Source organism: Myxine glutinosa, chromosome 14 (genome assembly GCF_964187855.1).
Source record: "Myxine glutinosa chromosome 14, kmMyxGlut1.1, whole genome shotgun sequence".
Lineage (NCBI taxonomy): Eukaryota > Metazoa > Chordata > Myxini > Myxiniformes > Myxinidae > Myxine > Myxine glutinosa.
In genome coordinates, this window is record NC_136274.1 from 34516915 (window position 1) to 34532889 (window position 15975).

At 45.2% G+C, this 15975-nt stretch overlaps 1 protein-coding gene across 1 annotated transcript in view; it reads right to left on the reverse strand.

The window, feature by feature from the left end:
• LOC137439239 (teneurin-3) overlaps positions 1–15975 on the reverse strand; it is a 319589-nt gene that overhangs the window by 76105 nt on the left and 227509 nt on the right. The window contains exons 17-18 of the mRNA XM_078768166.1: positions 13831–14095; positions 8615–8882 (exon numbers count right to left, since the gene is read on the reverse strand). Coding sequence (XP_078624292.1) covers positions 8615–8882; positions 13831–14095 — 533 coding nt within the window. The remainder of the gene's footprint in view (positions 1–8614; positions 8883–13830; positions 14096–15975) is intronic.

Consider the following 15975-nt stretch of genomic DNA (forward strand, 5'->3'; position numbering starts at 1 on the left):
GTTGAAACTATCGTACCTTGTCTCTGAAGGTTGAGTCTGTTTGGCAGTTGATCGAGGTGCTTTCTCCTCGATGCAATCTTCGATCAAGTTTTCTCTTGTGGCCACGTCCAGGGAGGTTGACAACGGTGCCATGGGCCTTAAACTTCCTGATAACATTGCGTACGGTGGACACAGGAACATCAATGTCTCTGGAGATGGACTTGTAGCCTTGAGATTGTCCATGCTTGGCTACAATCTTGTGCCTGACCTCCTCAGACAATTCTCTGGTTTTCTTTCTTTTCTTCATGCTCATTGCGGTACACACAGTGACACAAAACAGCAGAATGACTCCTTTTCTCTATTCAAACTGGTTGAATGAGTGATTTTTATATTGCAGGCACCTGCATCTCACCACAGGTGAGTTCAATTCCAAAGTAAAGGAGAATCACCTGCTTGAAATGTAATTATTTCTAACAACTTCTAAAAGGTGCCAATAATATTGTCCGGGCCATTTTAGGATTTCTGTGTGGAATAAGTTAAGATTTAGCATATTTTTTTCAGCTCTTTTGTTTTGTTCCACTGCAAACCAAACAAATACAAATGTGGATACCAAAATAAATTTTAATTTCAACAATTTTCTTGAAGAAATGGTGCATTTTTTGAAAAAAGTGCAGGGGTGCCAATATTTATGACCCCGACTATATATATGTGTGTATGTGTGCGTGCGTTACTGTGTGTGTGTGTTTGTGTGTGTGTGTGTGTGTGTGCACGTATGTATGTATGTACAGTGCATTCAGAAAGTATTCAGACCCCTTCACTTTTTTCACATTTTGTTATGTTGCAGCCTCATGCTGAAATCGTTTAAATTCATTTTTCCCTCATCAATCTACACTCAATACCCCATAATGACAGAGAAAACAGGATTTTAGAAAGTTTTACAAATTTATTAAAAATAAAAAACTGAAATATCACATTTACATAAGTATTCAGACCCTTTGCTATGACACTTGAAATTTAGCTCAGGTGCCTCCCATTCCTCGTGATCATCTTTGAGATGTTTCTACACCTTGATTGGAGTCCACCTGTGGTAAATTCAATTGATTGGACATGATTTGGAAAGGCACACACACCTGTCTATATAAGGTCTCACAGCTGACAATGCATATCAGAGCAAAAACCAAGCCATGAGGTCGAAGGAACTGCCTGCAGAGCTCAGAGACAGGATTATGTCGAGGCACAGATCTGGGGAAGCCTACAAAAAAATTTCAGCTGCATTGAAGGTTCCCAAGAGCACAGTGGCCTCCATGATTCTTAAATGGAAGAAGTTTGGAACAACCAGGACTCTTCCTTGAGCTGGCCGCCCGGCCAAACAGCAATCGGAGGAGAAGGGCCTTGGTAAGACAGGTGACCAAGAACCCGATGGTAACTCTGGCTGAGCACCGGAGATCCTGTGTGGAGATGGGAGAAACTTCCAGAAGGACAACCATCACTGCAACACTCCACCGATCTGGGCTTCATGACAGAGTGGCCAGACGGAACCCTCTCCTCAGTGAAAGACACATGAAAGCCCGCTTGGAGTTTGCAAAAAAGCACCAAAAGGACTCTCAGACTGTGAGAAACAAGATTCTGTGGGCTTTCATGTGTCTTTCACTGAGGAGAGGGTTCCGTCTGGCCACTCTGTCATGAAGCCCAGATCGGTGGAGTGTTGCAGTGATGGTTGTCCTTCTGGAAGTTTCTCCCATCTCCACACAGGATCTCCGGTGCTCAGCCAGAGTTACCATCGGGTTCTTGGTCACCTGTCTTACCAAGGCCCTTCTCCTCCGATTGCTGTTTGGCCGGGCGGCCAGCTCAAGGAAGAGTCCTGGTTGTTCCAAACTTCTTCCATTTAAGAATCATGGAGGCCACTGTGCTCTTGGGAACCTTCAATGCAGCTGAAATTTTTTTGTAGGCTTCCCCAGATCTGTGCCTCGACATAATCCTGTCTCTGAGCTCTGCAGGCAGTTCCTTCGACCTCATGGCTTGGTTTTTGCTCTGATATGCATTGTCAGCTGTGAGACCTTATATAGACAGGTGTGTGCCTTTCCAAATCATGTCCAATCAATTGAATTTACCACAGGTGGTCTCCAATCAAGGTGTAGAAACATCTCAAAGATGATCACGAGGAATGGGAGGCACCTGAGCTAAATTTCAAGTGTCATAGCAAAGGGTCTGAATACTTATGTAAATGTGATATTTCAGTTTTTTATTTTTAATAAATTTGCAAAACTTTCTAAAATCCTGTTTTCTCTGTCATTATGGGGTATTGAGTGTAGATTAATGAGGGAAAAAATGAATTTAAACGATTTCAGCATAAGGCTGCAACATAACAAAATGTGAAAAAAGTGAAGGGGTCTGAATACTTTCTGAATGCACTGTATGCACTGTATGTGCATATACAGTGCCTTCAGAAAGTATTCACACCCCTTGACATTTTCATGTTTTGTTGTGTTACAACCTGAATTTAAAATGGATTCAATTTACATTTTTTGTCACTGATCTACACAATATACCCCTTAATGACAAAGTGAAAACGTGTTTTTAGAAATTTTTATATTGCATTTGTGTGTGTGTGTGTGTGTGTGTGTGTGTGTGTGTGTGTGTGTGTGTGTGTGTGTCCGAGCAATCACTTTTCTTTACCGTTTGAGCTTTCGTCATCAAATTTTCAACAAAGCTTCATTATGAGAATACCGGATAAAGACAAACTAATAAAAGACTTCCGCTTCCGGTCTTGCCGACGAGGTTTCGTTTATTCGCTGCTCTCCACGCTCTCCTTCGAAATCGAAGTTAAGTAATTGTTCCCATTTGTATTTTCGTTGTAACTGTATTTATTTTATGGTGTGTGTACGTATATTGTGTCCTGAGGAAGATTTTCGGTGCAAATCTTTCTTACCTGTATAGAAAATCGTGTTAATTTCGTGCCGTGTCTTTTGAGGCCTTGTACAGTGTACAACCTTGAGGCTTTGTTTTTCTCTCAGCGGTCCGTCGTTTGTGCTCCAATAACTTTCGTTCTCTGCTTTTCCCAGTCTTTTCACCCCATAGCCTACTTCCTTGTGTAAATCTCAACTCAAAAAAAACAAACAAAAAAAAAACATTTCCTTCTCTGTTCTTATTCTTTGTTCTCATTCGTTTATTCGTTCCTATTCGTTCGTTCGTTCTTCGACCACGTGTTTCTCCCCCATTTCCCCAGATAGTTTTCACTGTTATTAGCCTTACAATGTTTACTCTTTCCCCTCAAGTTCTGTATTCCGTCGTATATTATAACACCTTTTTCTTCTTCTTCTTCTGTAAAAGGTTGCTTTCGACTTGCTCACCAAATCTATTCATCCCCAAAAAAAATTCCATGTCTTATAGTGCCTTTTTTCTACATTCCCTAAACTCTCCTGCACTCCATCCTTCATCCAGCATCCTTAAACGTATTTTTGACTCGAAGGTCACAAGAAACTCATTTTGCAATAAATGTTCATTTCCCATTAATCGTACACTTTCTAAAATCCAATCTCACCCCTCCCCTCCAAATCTTCCCCATAACCCCTCCCCTCCAAATCTTCCCCATCACCCCTCCCCTCCAAATGTTCCCCATCACCCATCCCTTTCAAATCTTCCCCCTTTCCCCTCCCCTCCTAATCCTCCCCATCACCCATCCCTTTCAAATCTCCCCCCTTGCCCCCTCCCTCCTAAACTACCCCCTCACCCCTCCCCTCCAAGACTCTCCCTCGCCCCTCCGCTCCTAGACTCCTCCCTCACCCCTCCCCTCCAAATCTCCCCCATATCCCATCCCTTTCAAATCCCTCCCTTTGTCCCTTCCCTCCTAAACTCCCCCCTCGCCCCTCCCCTTCAAATCTCCCCACCCTCATTTCTTCTCAATTTCCCTCCTCTCACTCCCCCTCCTCAAAGCGTCCTCCCCGCTTCTTCCCCCTTCCAACTCTCACCTCCATCTCCCCCAACCGTCTGCCTCGCTCTTCCCCCTCCTCAAATAACACCTCATTGTGCCTCACCCAATCACCATCAAACCTTTTGTCCGCCCCATCCTTCCCTTTCTCCTAGCTATTCTGAAATCTCTGACACACCTTCAACAGCTCTCCCTACCTCTTCCACTTCTTCCACATCTTACCCTGCCCCTCCTCCCCCCTGTTCTGTATCCGATGCTCCCCCTTCCTCTTCATTAACGGTATGGACCTCAAACATCCGGGGCCTTCGTTCAAACTTAACTGATCTCTCCATACAGGTTGCTTCTGTCAAACCAGACGTGATCTGCTTAACAGAAACTTTCCTCCTTCATGATGTCTCCGATTCATTAGTATCTCTCCTGGGTTACTCCCTCCTCCGGTATGATAGACCTGAGCCTCGTCCTGGAGGTGGGGTTGCTATCTTTATCAAAAACTCTCTTTCTTACTCACCCTGCACTGCCCTCTCTCCACCTCACCCCCAGGAATACCTCTGGCTACGGCTTCCCCTTCGCTCCCACCTCTTGTTCATATGTGTGTTGTACCGTCCACCAAACAGTGATGACTCCATCTACATCTCGCTGTCTGATAATATGGACCAACTTCTATCTACTCATCCCAACTCTCTCTTCCTCACATGTGGTGATTTCAATTGTCACCATGCCAGTTGGCTGGGTGTGGGTACCTCTCTCACCAGCCATGGCTCCTCAGCAAAGGACTTCTGCGACTCACTGGGACTGACACAATCTGTCAATTTCCCGACCAAGATCTCAGTCAACGGAGCATCTTCTCTTCTGGACTTGGTTATGACTAACTTCCCTGAAAATGTCTGCTGCTCTTCTTCTGCTCCAATCGGATCATCTGATCATGTGCTTGTTAAAGTGGACATCTCTCTGACCATTCTCAGGGAGCCTGCTCAGCGTCGACGAGTCTGGCATTTCACTCAGGCCAACTGGCACGGTCTTCAAGCAGCCATCAATCATCTGGACTGGTCTCCCATCTCTACCACCTCTGACATCACCTCATCGTGGGAATTCTTCCAAAGTAAATTGCTCTCTCTCATGCACAGATTTATCCCATCTCGTCTTCAGTTGTCATACCCTTCCTCCCGTCCATGGTACACAGAATCTTGTGGTGAGGCTGTTGCCCAGAAACAACTTGCCTTCGTCTCCTGGAAAGCAAATCCAATGGAAGGAAATCTCATTTCCTTTCACAAAGCCCGAAACAAGTGTGTGTCCACCCTCAGGAGAGCCAGGAAACAATATCTCTCCGTTCTCAGGACAGAACTCTCTTATCTGTCTCCCTCTTCCAAATCCTGGTGGCGTCTGGTCAAATCTGTTTCTGGTGTTTGTTCCCCCTCCATCCCCTCCCTTATCTCAAACGGCTACACAGCTGACTCCGCACATGAAAAAGCTGAATGCCTCAACTCTGTGTTTGCCTCTAAATCTTGTGTCCCAAACCCATCCCTCTCTGTACCCACCATACCCAGTCATACCCAGCTGCTCCTGGACTCCGTGTCCTTTCCTCCTGACAAGGTGGAAAAGTTTCTGTCAACCCTCGACTCTGATTCTGCAACTGGACCTGACGGCATCAGCCCACGGGTCCTAAAATCCTGTTCTTCCGCTCTTTCACTCCCTCTCTCTGTTCTCTTCACCCTCTCTTTTGCTCAAGGTCAACTGCCATCTGCTTGGAAATCAGCCAACATCACCGCTTTGCACAAAAAGGTGCAAAAACAGATCCTAGCAACTACAGACCAATCAGCCTTCTCCCAATTATCAGCAAAGTCATGGAATCCATCATTGCTTCGGATATCAAATCTTTCCTCTTCTCAAATGGCTTGATCTCTGATCATCAATTTGGTTTCAGACCAGGTCACTCTACTCTGGACATGCTGCTTCTGCTGTCTCAACAATGGATGGAGGTCCTCAATGCCAAACAGGAAATTAGAGCTGTCTCCCTCGACATATGACGTGCCTTCGATATGGTCTGGCACCCCGCTCTGCTCACCAAAAACTCTCCTCCTTTGGTATCCATGGAAATCTCCACGCATAATAATAATAATAATAATAATGCATTTATTTTATATAGCGCTTTTCAGGAAGCCCAAAGACGCTTTGACAGAGTGCAAAACATAATGCATAGCAAAACATAAAGACAATTGCAAAAAAGAAGAATCAATAGGGAAATATTCAAAGCACAAAGGAGGGAGAAAGAGAGGAGATAGTCAGGGGTTAGATGCTGTGGGTTAAATGTTGAATGCAGTGTTGAACAGGTGGGTCTTGAGTGATGTTTTGAATGTGGTGAGTGAGGAGGAGTCTCTGATGGTGTGAGGTAGCGAGTTCCAGAGGGTGGGAGCAGCGATGGAGAAGGCCCTGTCCCCCCAGGATCTAAATTTGGTCCGGATGGGGGGGGTCAGGAGGTTGGTACCAGCAGAGCGGAGGTTGCGGGTGGGAGTGTGTCTGGAGAGGAGGAGGCATGGCTGGCGGACTTCCTCTCTAGTCGTAGTCAACGTGTGGCCCTGAATGGGTTTCTCTCATCTCCTCTTCCTGTTCAGGTTGGAGTTCCCCAAGGCAGTGTTCTGGGCCCTGTGCTTTTTCTGGTCTTCATCAATGATCTCTCTGACTCTCTTGAAAATCCTCTCTATCTCTTTGCTGATGACTCCACTCTTTGCCGCTCCATTCCTCATCCCTCAGATCGGCAGTCTGCAGCCTCCTCACTCTCTGCAGACCTGGACAAAATCACAGACTGGGCAAACAAGTGGAACATGTCTTTCAATCCTGACAAATCTCACACTCTTACGATGTCTCTCCGAAAAGACCGACTGGACAACCCTCCCATCTACTTTCTGAATAATCCTCTCCAAGAAGTTCTTTCACTCAAGCTTTTGGATCTCACTATCTGCCATGATCTTTCCTGGGAAAACCACATTTCCAAGCTGGCCTCCAAAGCCAGTCGCCGACTGGGCATCCTCCGTCGTGCGAAGTCCTTCCTTGGCACACCTGAGCTCCTCACCACATACAAGGCTTTCATCCGCAGCTCAATGGAGTACTGCTCTCCCCTCTGGGCTGGTGCTCCTGCCTCACACCTAGCTCGTCTTCACGCTGTTGAAACCAAAGCGTTCAGAATCATTGGAATCTCCCACGATGACGCTATCTCTGAGGGCCTTTCACTTAATCACCGCAGGCAGGTTGGTGGTCTTTCCGTCTTCTACCGACTCCTCTCCGGCCTTGCTCCCCCAGCTCTCTCTGGGCTCTGTCCCCCAAATATTCCTGCAGGTCGCACAAGATCTGCCTGCAACCCTCTTATGGTTAAACTGCCAAAATCAAGACTCTCTGCTCACCTTCACTCCTTCATTCCTCTTTTCTCCCGCCTCTGGAACAAACTCCCTCACTCTCTTCAATCCCACTCCGCCCTCCAGGTCTTTAAAACGGCTGTTCACCACCATCTCTTATCTTCCCCCATCCAAACCCTTGATCTTTTCTACCCCCGCTAATTTCACCCCAAATCCACTTTTTTGAGGTGACTTTTGACTTCTTTCCTGGAAGTCCTTGGTGTCCTTGCGTTTTATACCTATCCTGCCTCCCCCCAGGCCCTCTCCCTCCAAAAACATCTCCCAATGTCCCTGCTCTCAAATGTTGTGTTTGTGTGCTTCCTCCCCTTCTCTCCCCATCTTGTCGACCGCTCCCCTTTTTATATACTTTGTTTGCTTGTTTGTTTGATTTGTTTGTTTGATAAATGTTAGCTCTTTTACGAGCATCGACTCTGTATACAAAAAAAAAGAAGAAAAAAAAGAGGAGGACGTGAGGACGGTCCTGGAAGTCCTTGGTGTCCTTGTGTTTTATACTTCTCCCACCCCCCCCCCCCCCCCCTTCCCATGCCTCCTCCCCCCAAGCCCTCTCCCTCCCACACATCTCCCTGCTCTCAAATGTTGTGTTTTTGTGCTTCCCCTTCTCTCCCCATCTTGTCTTCCACTCCCTCTTTTTATATATTTTGTTTGTCTGGTTGATTTGTTTGTGAAGTAAATGTTAGCTCTTTCACGAGCCTCGATTCAGTATACAAAAAAAAAAAAAAAAAAAAATTCAAAAGGTCAAAGGTCAGCGTCACATTAAATCTTCAGTTTTCATCCAATTGATCTAAAATTAAGAATTTGCATATTGGCTCATTGATTGATTGATTGGTTGACCAATCAAAAACTAGAAGCCAATTTTTATTTTTTTAGATTAAAAGGGTCGAAGGTCAAGTTTGCATAGAATTGTCAATTTTCATCCAATTGTCTATAAATTTGAACTAAACGTGCATATTGCATAATTGATTCGGTTAACCAAAAATTGGAAGAATCGATTTTCCTGTTTTGACATGTCAATGGTTTCCATGACAACTGGCTTGTTCGGTTTGCACGCACTGCCACCGGGTTATTAACGCTTCCATGTTCATTAATTTAGTATTTTTAAAGCTTTTTTCTTCATGTTTGTCATAAGGAAGAAAAAGGTCCTAATAGAATGCGGACGTAGACAGTCTTTGCCTTTTCAGATGAGTTCTGGTTTATTAATGTAATGTGATTCTAGGTTGAAGTTGGCGGAAACCTTTGAGGTGCAATCAAGGGTGTGAGAAGTGAGAGTGAAAGTAAAATCCGGTGCAGTTGCGCATCTCACCTAATGCGTGCGCTGTGCCATAGACCGGCAGTCCGTAGGCATCGGTTCGATCCCACTCCAGCCAGTGGTGCAGGGCAGGTGCAGGAGAGAAACGCCGTTGGAATAGGCGACCCTCGACGGTGAGCAGAAGGTGCACGAGACGCAGGCCCGGAGGTGGCGAGGCCCCGGTGAGGCGCACGAGCATCAGAGAGCGAAAGGCATCGGCACGCCAGCTCGTGTATACGAGACGTGCTGAAGATCCTGGGACTGGTACCTGCACTCGAACCGTCTGTGTAACAACAAAAAATGACATTTTTCAAAAATGGCTTCATTCAGATGAGTACAACTGTGCCGGCCTGACGACAGCACTACGATGTCATTGATACTGGAACAGCTGGAATGCAACAAATAAATAAATGAATAAAATGTTGTGTGATGAAAACGACAATAATGCTATATTTATTAGAAATGATCATTCAGAAACAAAACAGACATTTCAAACAATGTCACAATGAAATTTGTCAACATCGATTTAGCAGCATGAACAGTGTCTCCGAGTGAAATATTTCAGCTTATCAATTACATCTCGAACATGGAGGGAAACTGAATCACTGTCAATTCCAAAACACACTCCGTGGACGCTTCATTTCCCGAGTGAAACATTAATAAAAGCAAAATGAAATCCGGAGACATCAGCTGTCATGACGAATATTCTCCACGATTGTCCCACACAGGATCATTTGTCCCAAAGGAAGCTTATGGGACAGGTGATTTTACGTCTACCACGTTTTGGTTTTGCACCTTTCTTACAAACACGTTTGTTCACTGGAAATGACAATCTAATGATGCACCATAATCCCTCTTACCCATGTGTCAGTAGATCACTTTGGTGCACACACACACACACACACACACACACACACACACACACACACACACAGACACACACACACACAAAGACACACATACACAGACACACACACAGACATACACGCGTACATGTACACACACACGTACACGTACACACACGTACACACACACACACACACACACACATACACACATACACACACACGTACACACACACACATACACACATACACACACAGACACACACACAGACACGTACACACACACGTACATACATACAGACACACAAACACAGACACACACACGTACACGTACACACACACACGTACACAGACACACACACACGTACACGTACACACACACACATACCTACACACACACACATACACACACACATATACACACACATATACACACACATAACACACACAGACACACACACACACACACACACACACACACACACACATATATACACACATATACACACACATATACACACATACACACACACACACACACATACACACATACACACACACACACACACACACACACACACACACACATATACACACACACACACACATATACACACACATACACACATACACACACACACAGTGTGTAATATCATTATTGTTATTTTAATTTTTTTGGTAAAAAAAAAAATGGAACAAAATAGACGGAGACGGACAAACAAGAGATGCTGGTAAGAATGAGGGGAAGGGGAGGTCACAGAGTGGACAAGATGGACACAGAAGCAACTGTCGGAAAGGAAAACTGGAAATTTGGAAAGAAGTTGGCTGGAGGTGGGGAGGGGGGCATGAGTAGCAGGAAGGGGTGGAGGAGGGTTAACAGGGGGATGATTGGAGATGATGGTGACCAGCTGTCCTGAAGACCTGGAGGAATGAATGAGATTGAAGAGAATGTGGAAGTTGGCTCTACAGATGGAAAGAATGAGTGGAGGTGAGCAGTGATTCTGGATTTTGAATGTTTCACCAAAAGAGGATGCTGGTGGACCACGTGCACCCTGCAGAAACCTTGTGAGGGGAGCACAGAAGGGGCAGAGGATGCAAAACCAGAAAGGAGGCAGTAGACGACAAGGAGGCAAATTACCTGGAGTGGTAGTCCCAAAGACTCAGCTGCAACGTGGGAGATTACAATGATCTTGAAGCCCTTCGTTCCATGGCCTCAAGATGTGAGACAGAGGAGCCAGCCCTTAGGAGAGAGTAGCACACCATTAAGTTGCGGATGAAGCCCTTAGAGGCGGATCGGGGTACAGGCTTGCCAAGAAAGGACTTTGCATGATGGAGGATCCTCTGTCGATGGCTGGTTTTGGAGGCCTACTTAGAAATGCGGTTTGCCCAAGAAAGATCGTAGCTGATAGGGAGATCCAAGAGTATGAGTGACTGAACTTCCTCATGAGATTTGTTCAGAAAGTAGATGTGAGGGTTTTCCAGACAGTCCTTTCGGAGAGAAGTAGTGGGAGTGTGAGATTTGTCTGGATTGAAAGACATATTCCAAGTGTTTGACCAGCTTATGGATTTGTCAAGGTCTGAAGAGAGGGAAGAAGCTGCAGACTACCTGCGTGAAGGATGAGGTATGTCAATGCAGAGGGTGTAGTCATCAGCAAATAGATAAAGAGGATTTTCCATAGAGTCAGAGAGATCATTGATGAAGAGCAGGAATAACACTCGGCCCAGAACACTACCTTGGGGGCACTCTAGCCTTTATGGGGAAAGGGAGATGGAAGTTTCTTTTGAGAAATTCTGTTGAGAGCCACATGTTGGCTGTGAGAGTAGAGTATATCAATAACCCAATAGTGGAGTCAGCCTTGGATTCCATAGGCAGAGAGTTTGGAGAGCAAGGCCTCTGGCGAAAACTCAATATATGTCAAGAGAGATGGCTCTGATCTCTTGTCTGACATTGAGGGCCTCCATCCATTGTTGAGAGAGTAGAAGAGTCATGGCAGGTCTATATCCGAATTGATCATCTTAAAGAAGGATTTCATGTAAACTGCAATGATGGATTCCATGACCTTGCTGAGGATTGGAAGCACGATGATAGGTCCTTTTTTGTAGTGCAATGATGTTGACTGGTTTCCAAGCAGATGGAAGATTACCGAGGACAAATGAAAAGGGAAGAAAAAGGATGTGCAAGAGCAGCAGACCAGGTTTTTGGGACATGTGAGCTGATGCCGTCCGGCCCAGTTGCAGAATCAGTCAAGGGTTGAAAGAAATGTCTCCACCTTCTCAGGTGCAAAGAGACGGAGTCCAGGAGCAGTTGGGTGTAACTGTGTATGGTAGGTACAGAGAGGACACAATATTTGGAAGCAAGCACAGAATGGAGGCATTCGGCCTTCTCATGAGCAGTCTGTTGTGGTGCCATTTAAAGAGAAGGAAGTGATGGAGGGGGAGCATACTCTACAGACAGATTTAACAAGGTGTAACCATATTTTAGAGGACGGAGACAAGTTTGAAAGTTCAGTCTTACGGTTGGACAGATTATATTGTTTTCGGGCTCTCCTGAGAGGGCACACACACTTGTTGCAAGCTTTATGGAATGATCAGAGATTGCCTTTGGAGCAGAAGAGCAGGACACATTAGCAAGGAAGTTGGTCATCGCCAATGAAGGGAGGATTTGCAATCTGGAGAAATCTGGGTCGAAAAGTTTGCAGATTGAGTCAGTCCCAGGGAGTCACAGAAGTCCTTGTTTCATATATTTATTGTTTAAAGTGTATGAACCTGCCATCTTTCGTTGGTGTCTTAGTGGGAAGGTCCCTCTAGATAGCATATTCCATTAGCCGTAGGGAGGAATGTAGCCTGGCGACAACATTCAATCTGGTCAAAATTGTTTGGCTCTCTTCGGGGCGGAGCCCAAGCATGCATGTGACATTTTCATGTATATATATATATATATATATATATATATATATATAGATGCCTTTAAAAGGCAAAAAAATCTCTCTCTCTCTCTCTCTCTCTCTCTCTCTCTCTCTCTCTCTCTCTCTCTCTCTCTCTTTCTCTCTTTCTCTCTTTCTCTCTTTCTCTCTTTCTCTCTTTCTCTCTTTCTCTCTTTCTCTCTCTCTTCTCTCTTTCTCTCTTTCTCTCTTTCTCTCTTTCTCTCTTTCTCTCTTTCTCTCTTTCTCTCTTTCTCTCTTTCTCTTCTCTCTCTCTTCTCTCTCTCTTCTCTCTCTTCTCTCTCTTCTCTCTCTTCTCTCTCTTGTCTCTCTTCTCTCTCTCTCTCTCTCTCTCTCTCTTCTCTCCTCTTCTCTTCTCTTCTCTCTCTTCTCTTCTCTCTCTCTGCAATCTCTTTGGATGTGTTCTAAGCACATCCACATCTTTGAAGTTACAAACTCCAAACTTGGGTACAAATACAACTTTATGTGAGGTGTCACATAGGCTATGTGGCTGCAGCCTTGCGCAGGGGTTTTGGGGGAGGGGTGGGGCATAAATGCTCTATGTAAATGTGTACCATGCAGCGCCACCTAGTGGAGGGTATTACAATTGGCTGGGATTATATTTAAATTAATTCCTCCCATGCTATCCCAGCTGACGAAAGCTGCATAAAGCAACCAAGAAAAGCTACACAAGGTAAGCCCTTTGCTGTTTCAAACTCTACTCAAGTTCATCCACAGCTGTAGACATTTACAAGTAGTACATACATAAGAATCCCAATGCTACATGCCCCCCTCTGCCACCAGACTGGTAGCTTTTCTTGGTTGCTTTATGCAGCTTTCTTCAATTAAGAAAGAACGCGAAGAGTTAATTTTTATATACACACAAACACACACACTCGTGTTTTTTCTTCCAAGGAAATAAAAGTGTCAGAAGAACTTGCTAATTTTGCCATTGTATCTTACTATAATTCACCAAATGTCTGACTGTCTGTTCCCATGTACCGCAAAAACGGCTGAACCGATCGCAACGAAATTTTGGGTGGGTAATCCTGGGACCCCCTGCAGTAAAATAGGCTATATTGTTTTTCCAATTTTCCAATTTTTCCAATTTTCCAGTTTTTCCAAACACGATGGAATAATATTTACCGATATGAACAGTGATGTGGCTTTTATTGAAATTCTTCAAATACTGTTTAGATTTTGATGATTTGCATGTGATATGATTTAACGGATGTTTATATAAATCGTTTAAAATAAAATAAACCTTCAATTTCTGATATTTTGCCTTTTCATTTGGGCCTCACAATTGAAGCCCCGCCCATAGGGAGGGTACCGTTCCTAGTAAATACAATTTAATTGTCATGGACAAATCCAAACATGAGATGAGAATATAAACTGGGATCAACGTATCATAAAAGAAGCATTCTGATTCGTCAATCATTCATTCCAAAGCATTATTTTATACCTGTGTTTCTGGGCTGATGCCTTGTTGTGAGGAGCAGGTGGGGCGGAAGGTGGGCGACGGTGCTGGGAGAAGCGTCAGCGGACCGGGTGGTGGCAGGGCGGCCCCAGCACAGGCCGGGACGTGGTTACTTTCACGCCGCATGGCAAAGGGCTCCAGGCCTAGAAATCGTCCCCAGGGTGGCCAGAGACAACGACGAGCTGGCACGAACGGCAAGCGATTGAAGAGGAGACAGAGGCTACCGCCTCCGGGGGCCACCAAATCAAACCTGGGAGGACAACAAAATAGTAAAACAAGAAGTAAAGGATACAGACAGAATGAAATGGGAAGGTGAAAACCAGAATGCAAATGGTATTAATAAATATATATAACTAGAAGGGCACTCGGTAGAGGGCACACCTCCGCCAGGCTGCATAGTTTACATTTTGTATCCTACTGATAGGCCGGATCTGGATACGAACCTCAACCAAAATTTAAATGGCTTGTTCTTGTACAAAGTTATAGGCTTGTTCTAACCTAACCAACTCGTACACCAAGTTTAGTCATAACTTGTCCACAACCTTTTGAAATGTCATGTCATATATCGCTTTTCGCCCAATCTCTCAATGGTGAAGAATCACTTATAAAATTAGATAATTCTCGTATCCGAATTCATATTCCGATCTTCATCAAAATCTAATCAATTCGTTCATGTCAAACACCCAACCTGTCCACCAAGTTTCGTCCAAATCCGTCCACAACTTTTTGAGATATTCTGCTATGTATAGTTTTTGGCCCGATCTCCCAATGGTGAAGAATCACTTAAAGAATTAAATAATTCTCATATCCGAATCCATATTCAGATCTTCACCAAAATCGAATCTATTTGTCCTTGTCACACACACACAACCTGTCCACCAAGTGTCGTCCAAATCCGTCCACAACCTTTTTGAGATATCCTGCTATGTATCGTTTTTGGCCCGATCTCCCAACGGTAAAGAATCACTTTTAAAATCTACTAGCCAGATCCGAATCCGGATCTTCACCAAAATCTAATCCTTTCGTCCTTGTCACATACGCTACCTCTCTGCCAAATTTCGTCCGAATCCGTCCACAACTTTTTGAGATATCTTCTTCACAAACAGACAAGGATGAAAACATGGCATCCGTCCAACTTCGATGCCAGAAGTAATAACTTGTTTAACATCACATACTTGGGCTCAACAAAACATTTTTCATTGACAAGTCAAGTATGAATATAGCATTCAACTTGACCTTCTGTCTTCTCCTAAATTTGTAAAAGGAACACTTTGTTTGTCATTCTTGTTATGGAACTTTTTGTAACTTTTTGTAATATATTGTGGGGGTTACCCCATTGGGACACAATCCACGGTCACGGGACCAGTGGGGCTATGGATGGTATAGGCGTGGCGTGTGCTCGGTGGTTGAAGCCACACCCCCTTAAGAGGGTTGGGTTTGATATATATGATGATGAGTGCCGGTCGGGTTTTCAGTCCGTCGGAATAAACGAACCTTGAACCTGATACGTGCGTCTCGCCTCCCTGTTACCACCAACTCCTACATTGGTGACCCCGACTGCTCCCGAACGTCTTCGGGGGCCCCAAACGAACATGGCGACAAGCGCAGTTGCAATTAGGCTGCCGGAGTTTTGGGAACGACAAGCCGCTGTTTGGTTCGCGCAAGCCGAGGCCCAGTTAGCCATTAGGAACATTTCGGCCGACGACACGAAATATTATCATGTCGTGTCTGCGCTCAGTGGCTCCGCGGCGACCAGGGTGGTGAGCCTTCTCCAGAATCCTCCGGAGGGTGGCAAGTACGAGACGCTAAAAACGCTTCTGCTCGACACCTTCGAGCTCACTGAGGCCGAGCGCGCCTGCCAGCTCCTTTCTCTACCCGGGCTGGGCGACTCAAAGCCGTCGGAGCTGATGGACCACATGTTATCTCTCCTGGGCAGCCACCGGCCATGTTTCCTCTTCAGGGAGCTGTTCCTGCAGCAGATGCCAGGACAGATACGGTCAGCCTTGGCCAACTCGCCCATTACGGATTTCCGCGCCATGGCCAGGGAGGCAGACAAGTTTTTCTCCGCCAGGCAGCAATGTAGTGCGGCTGCATGGGACCCCAGCCCTGTCGAGCAGGCGGACACCGTGG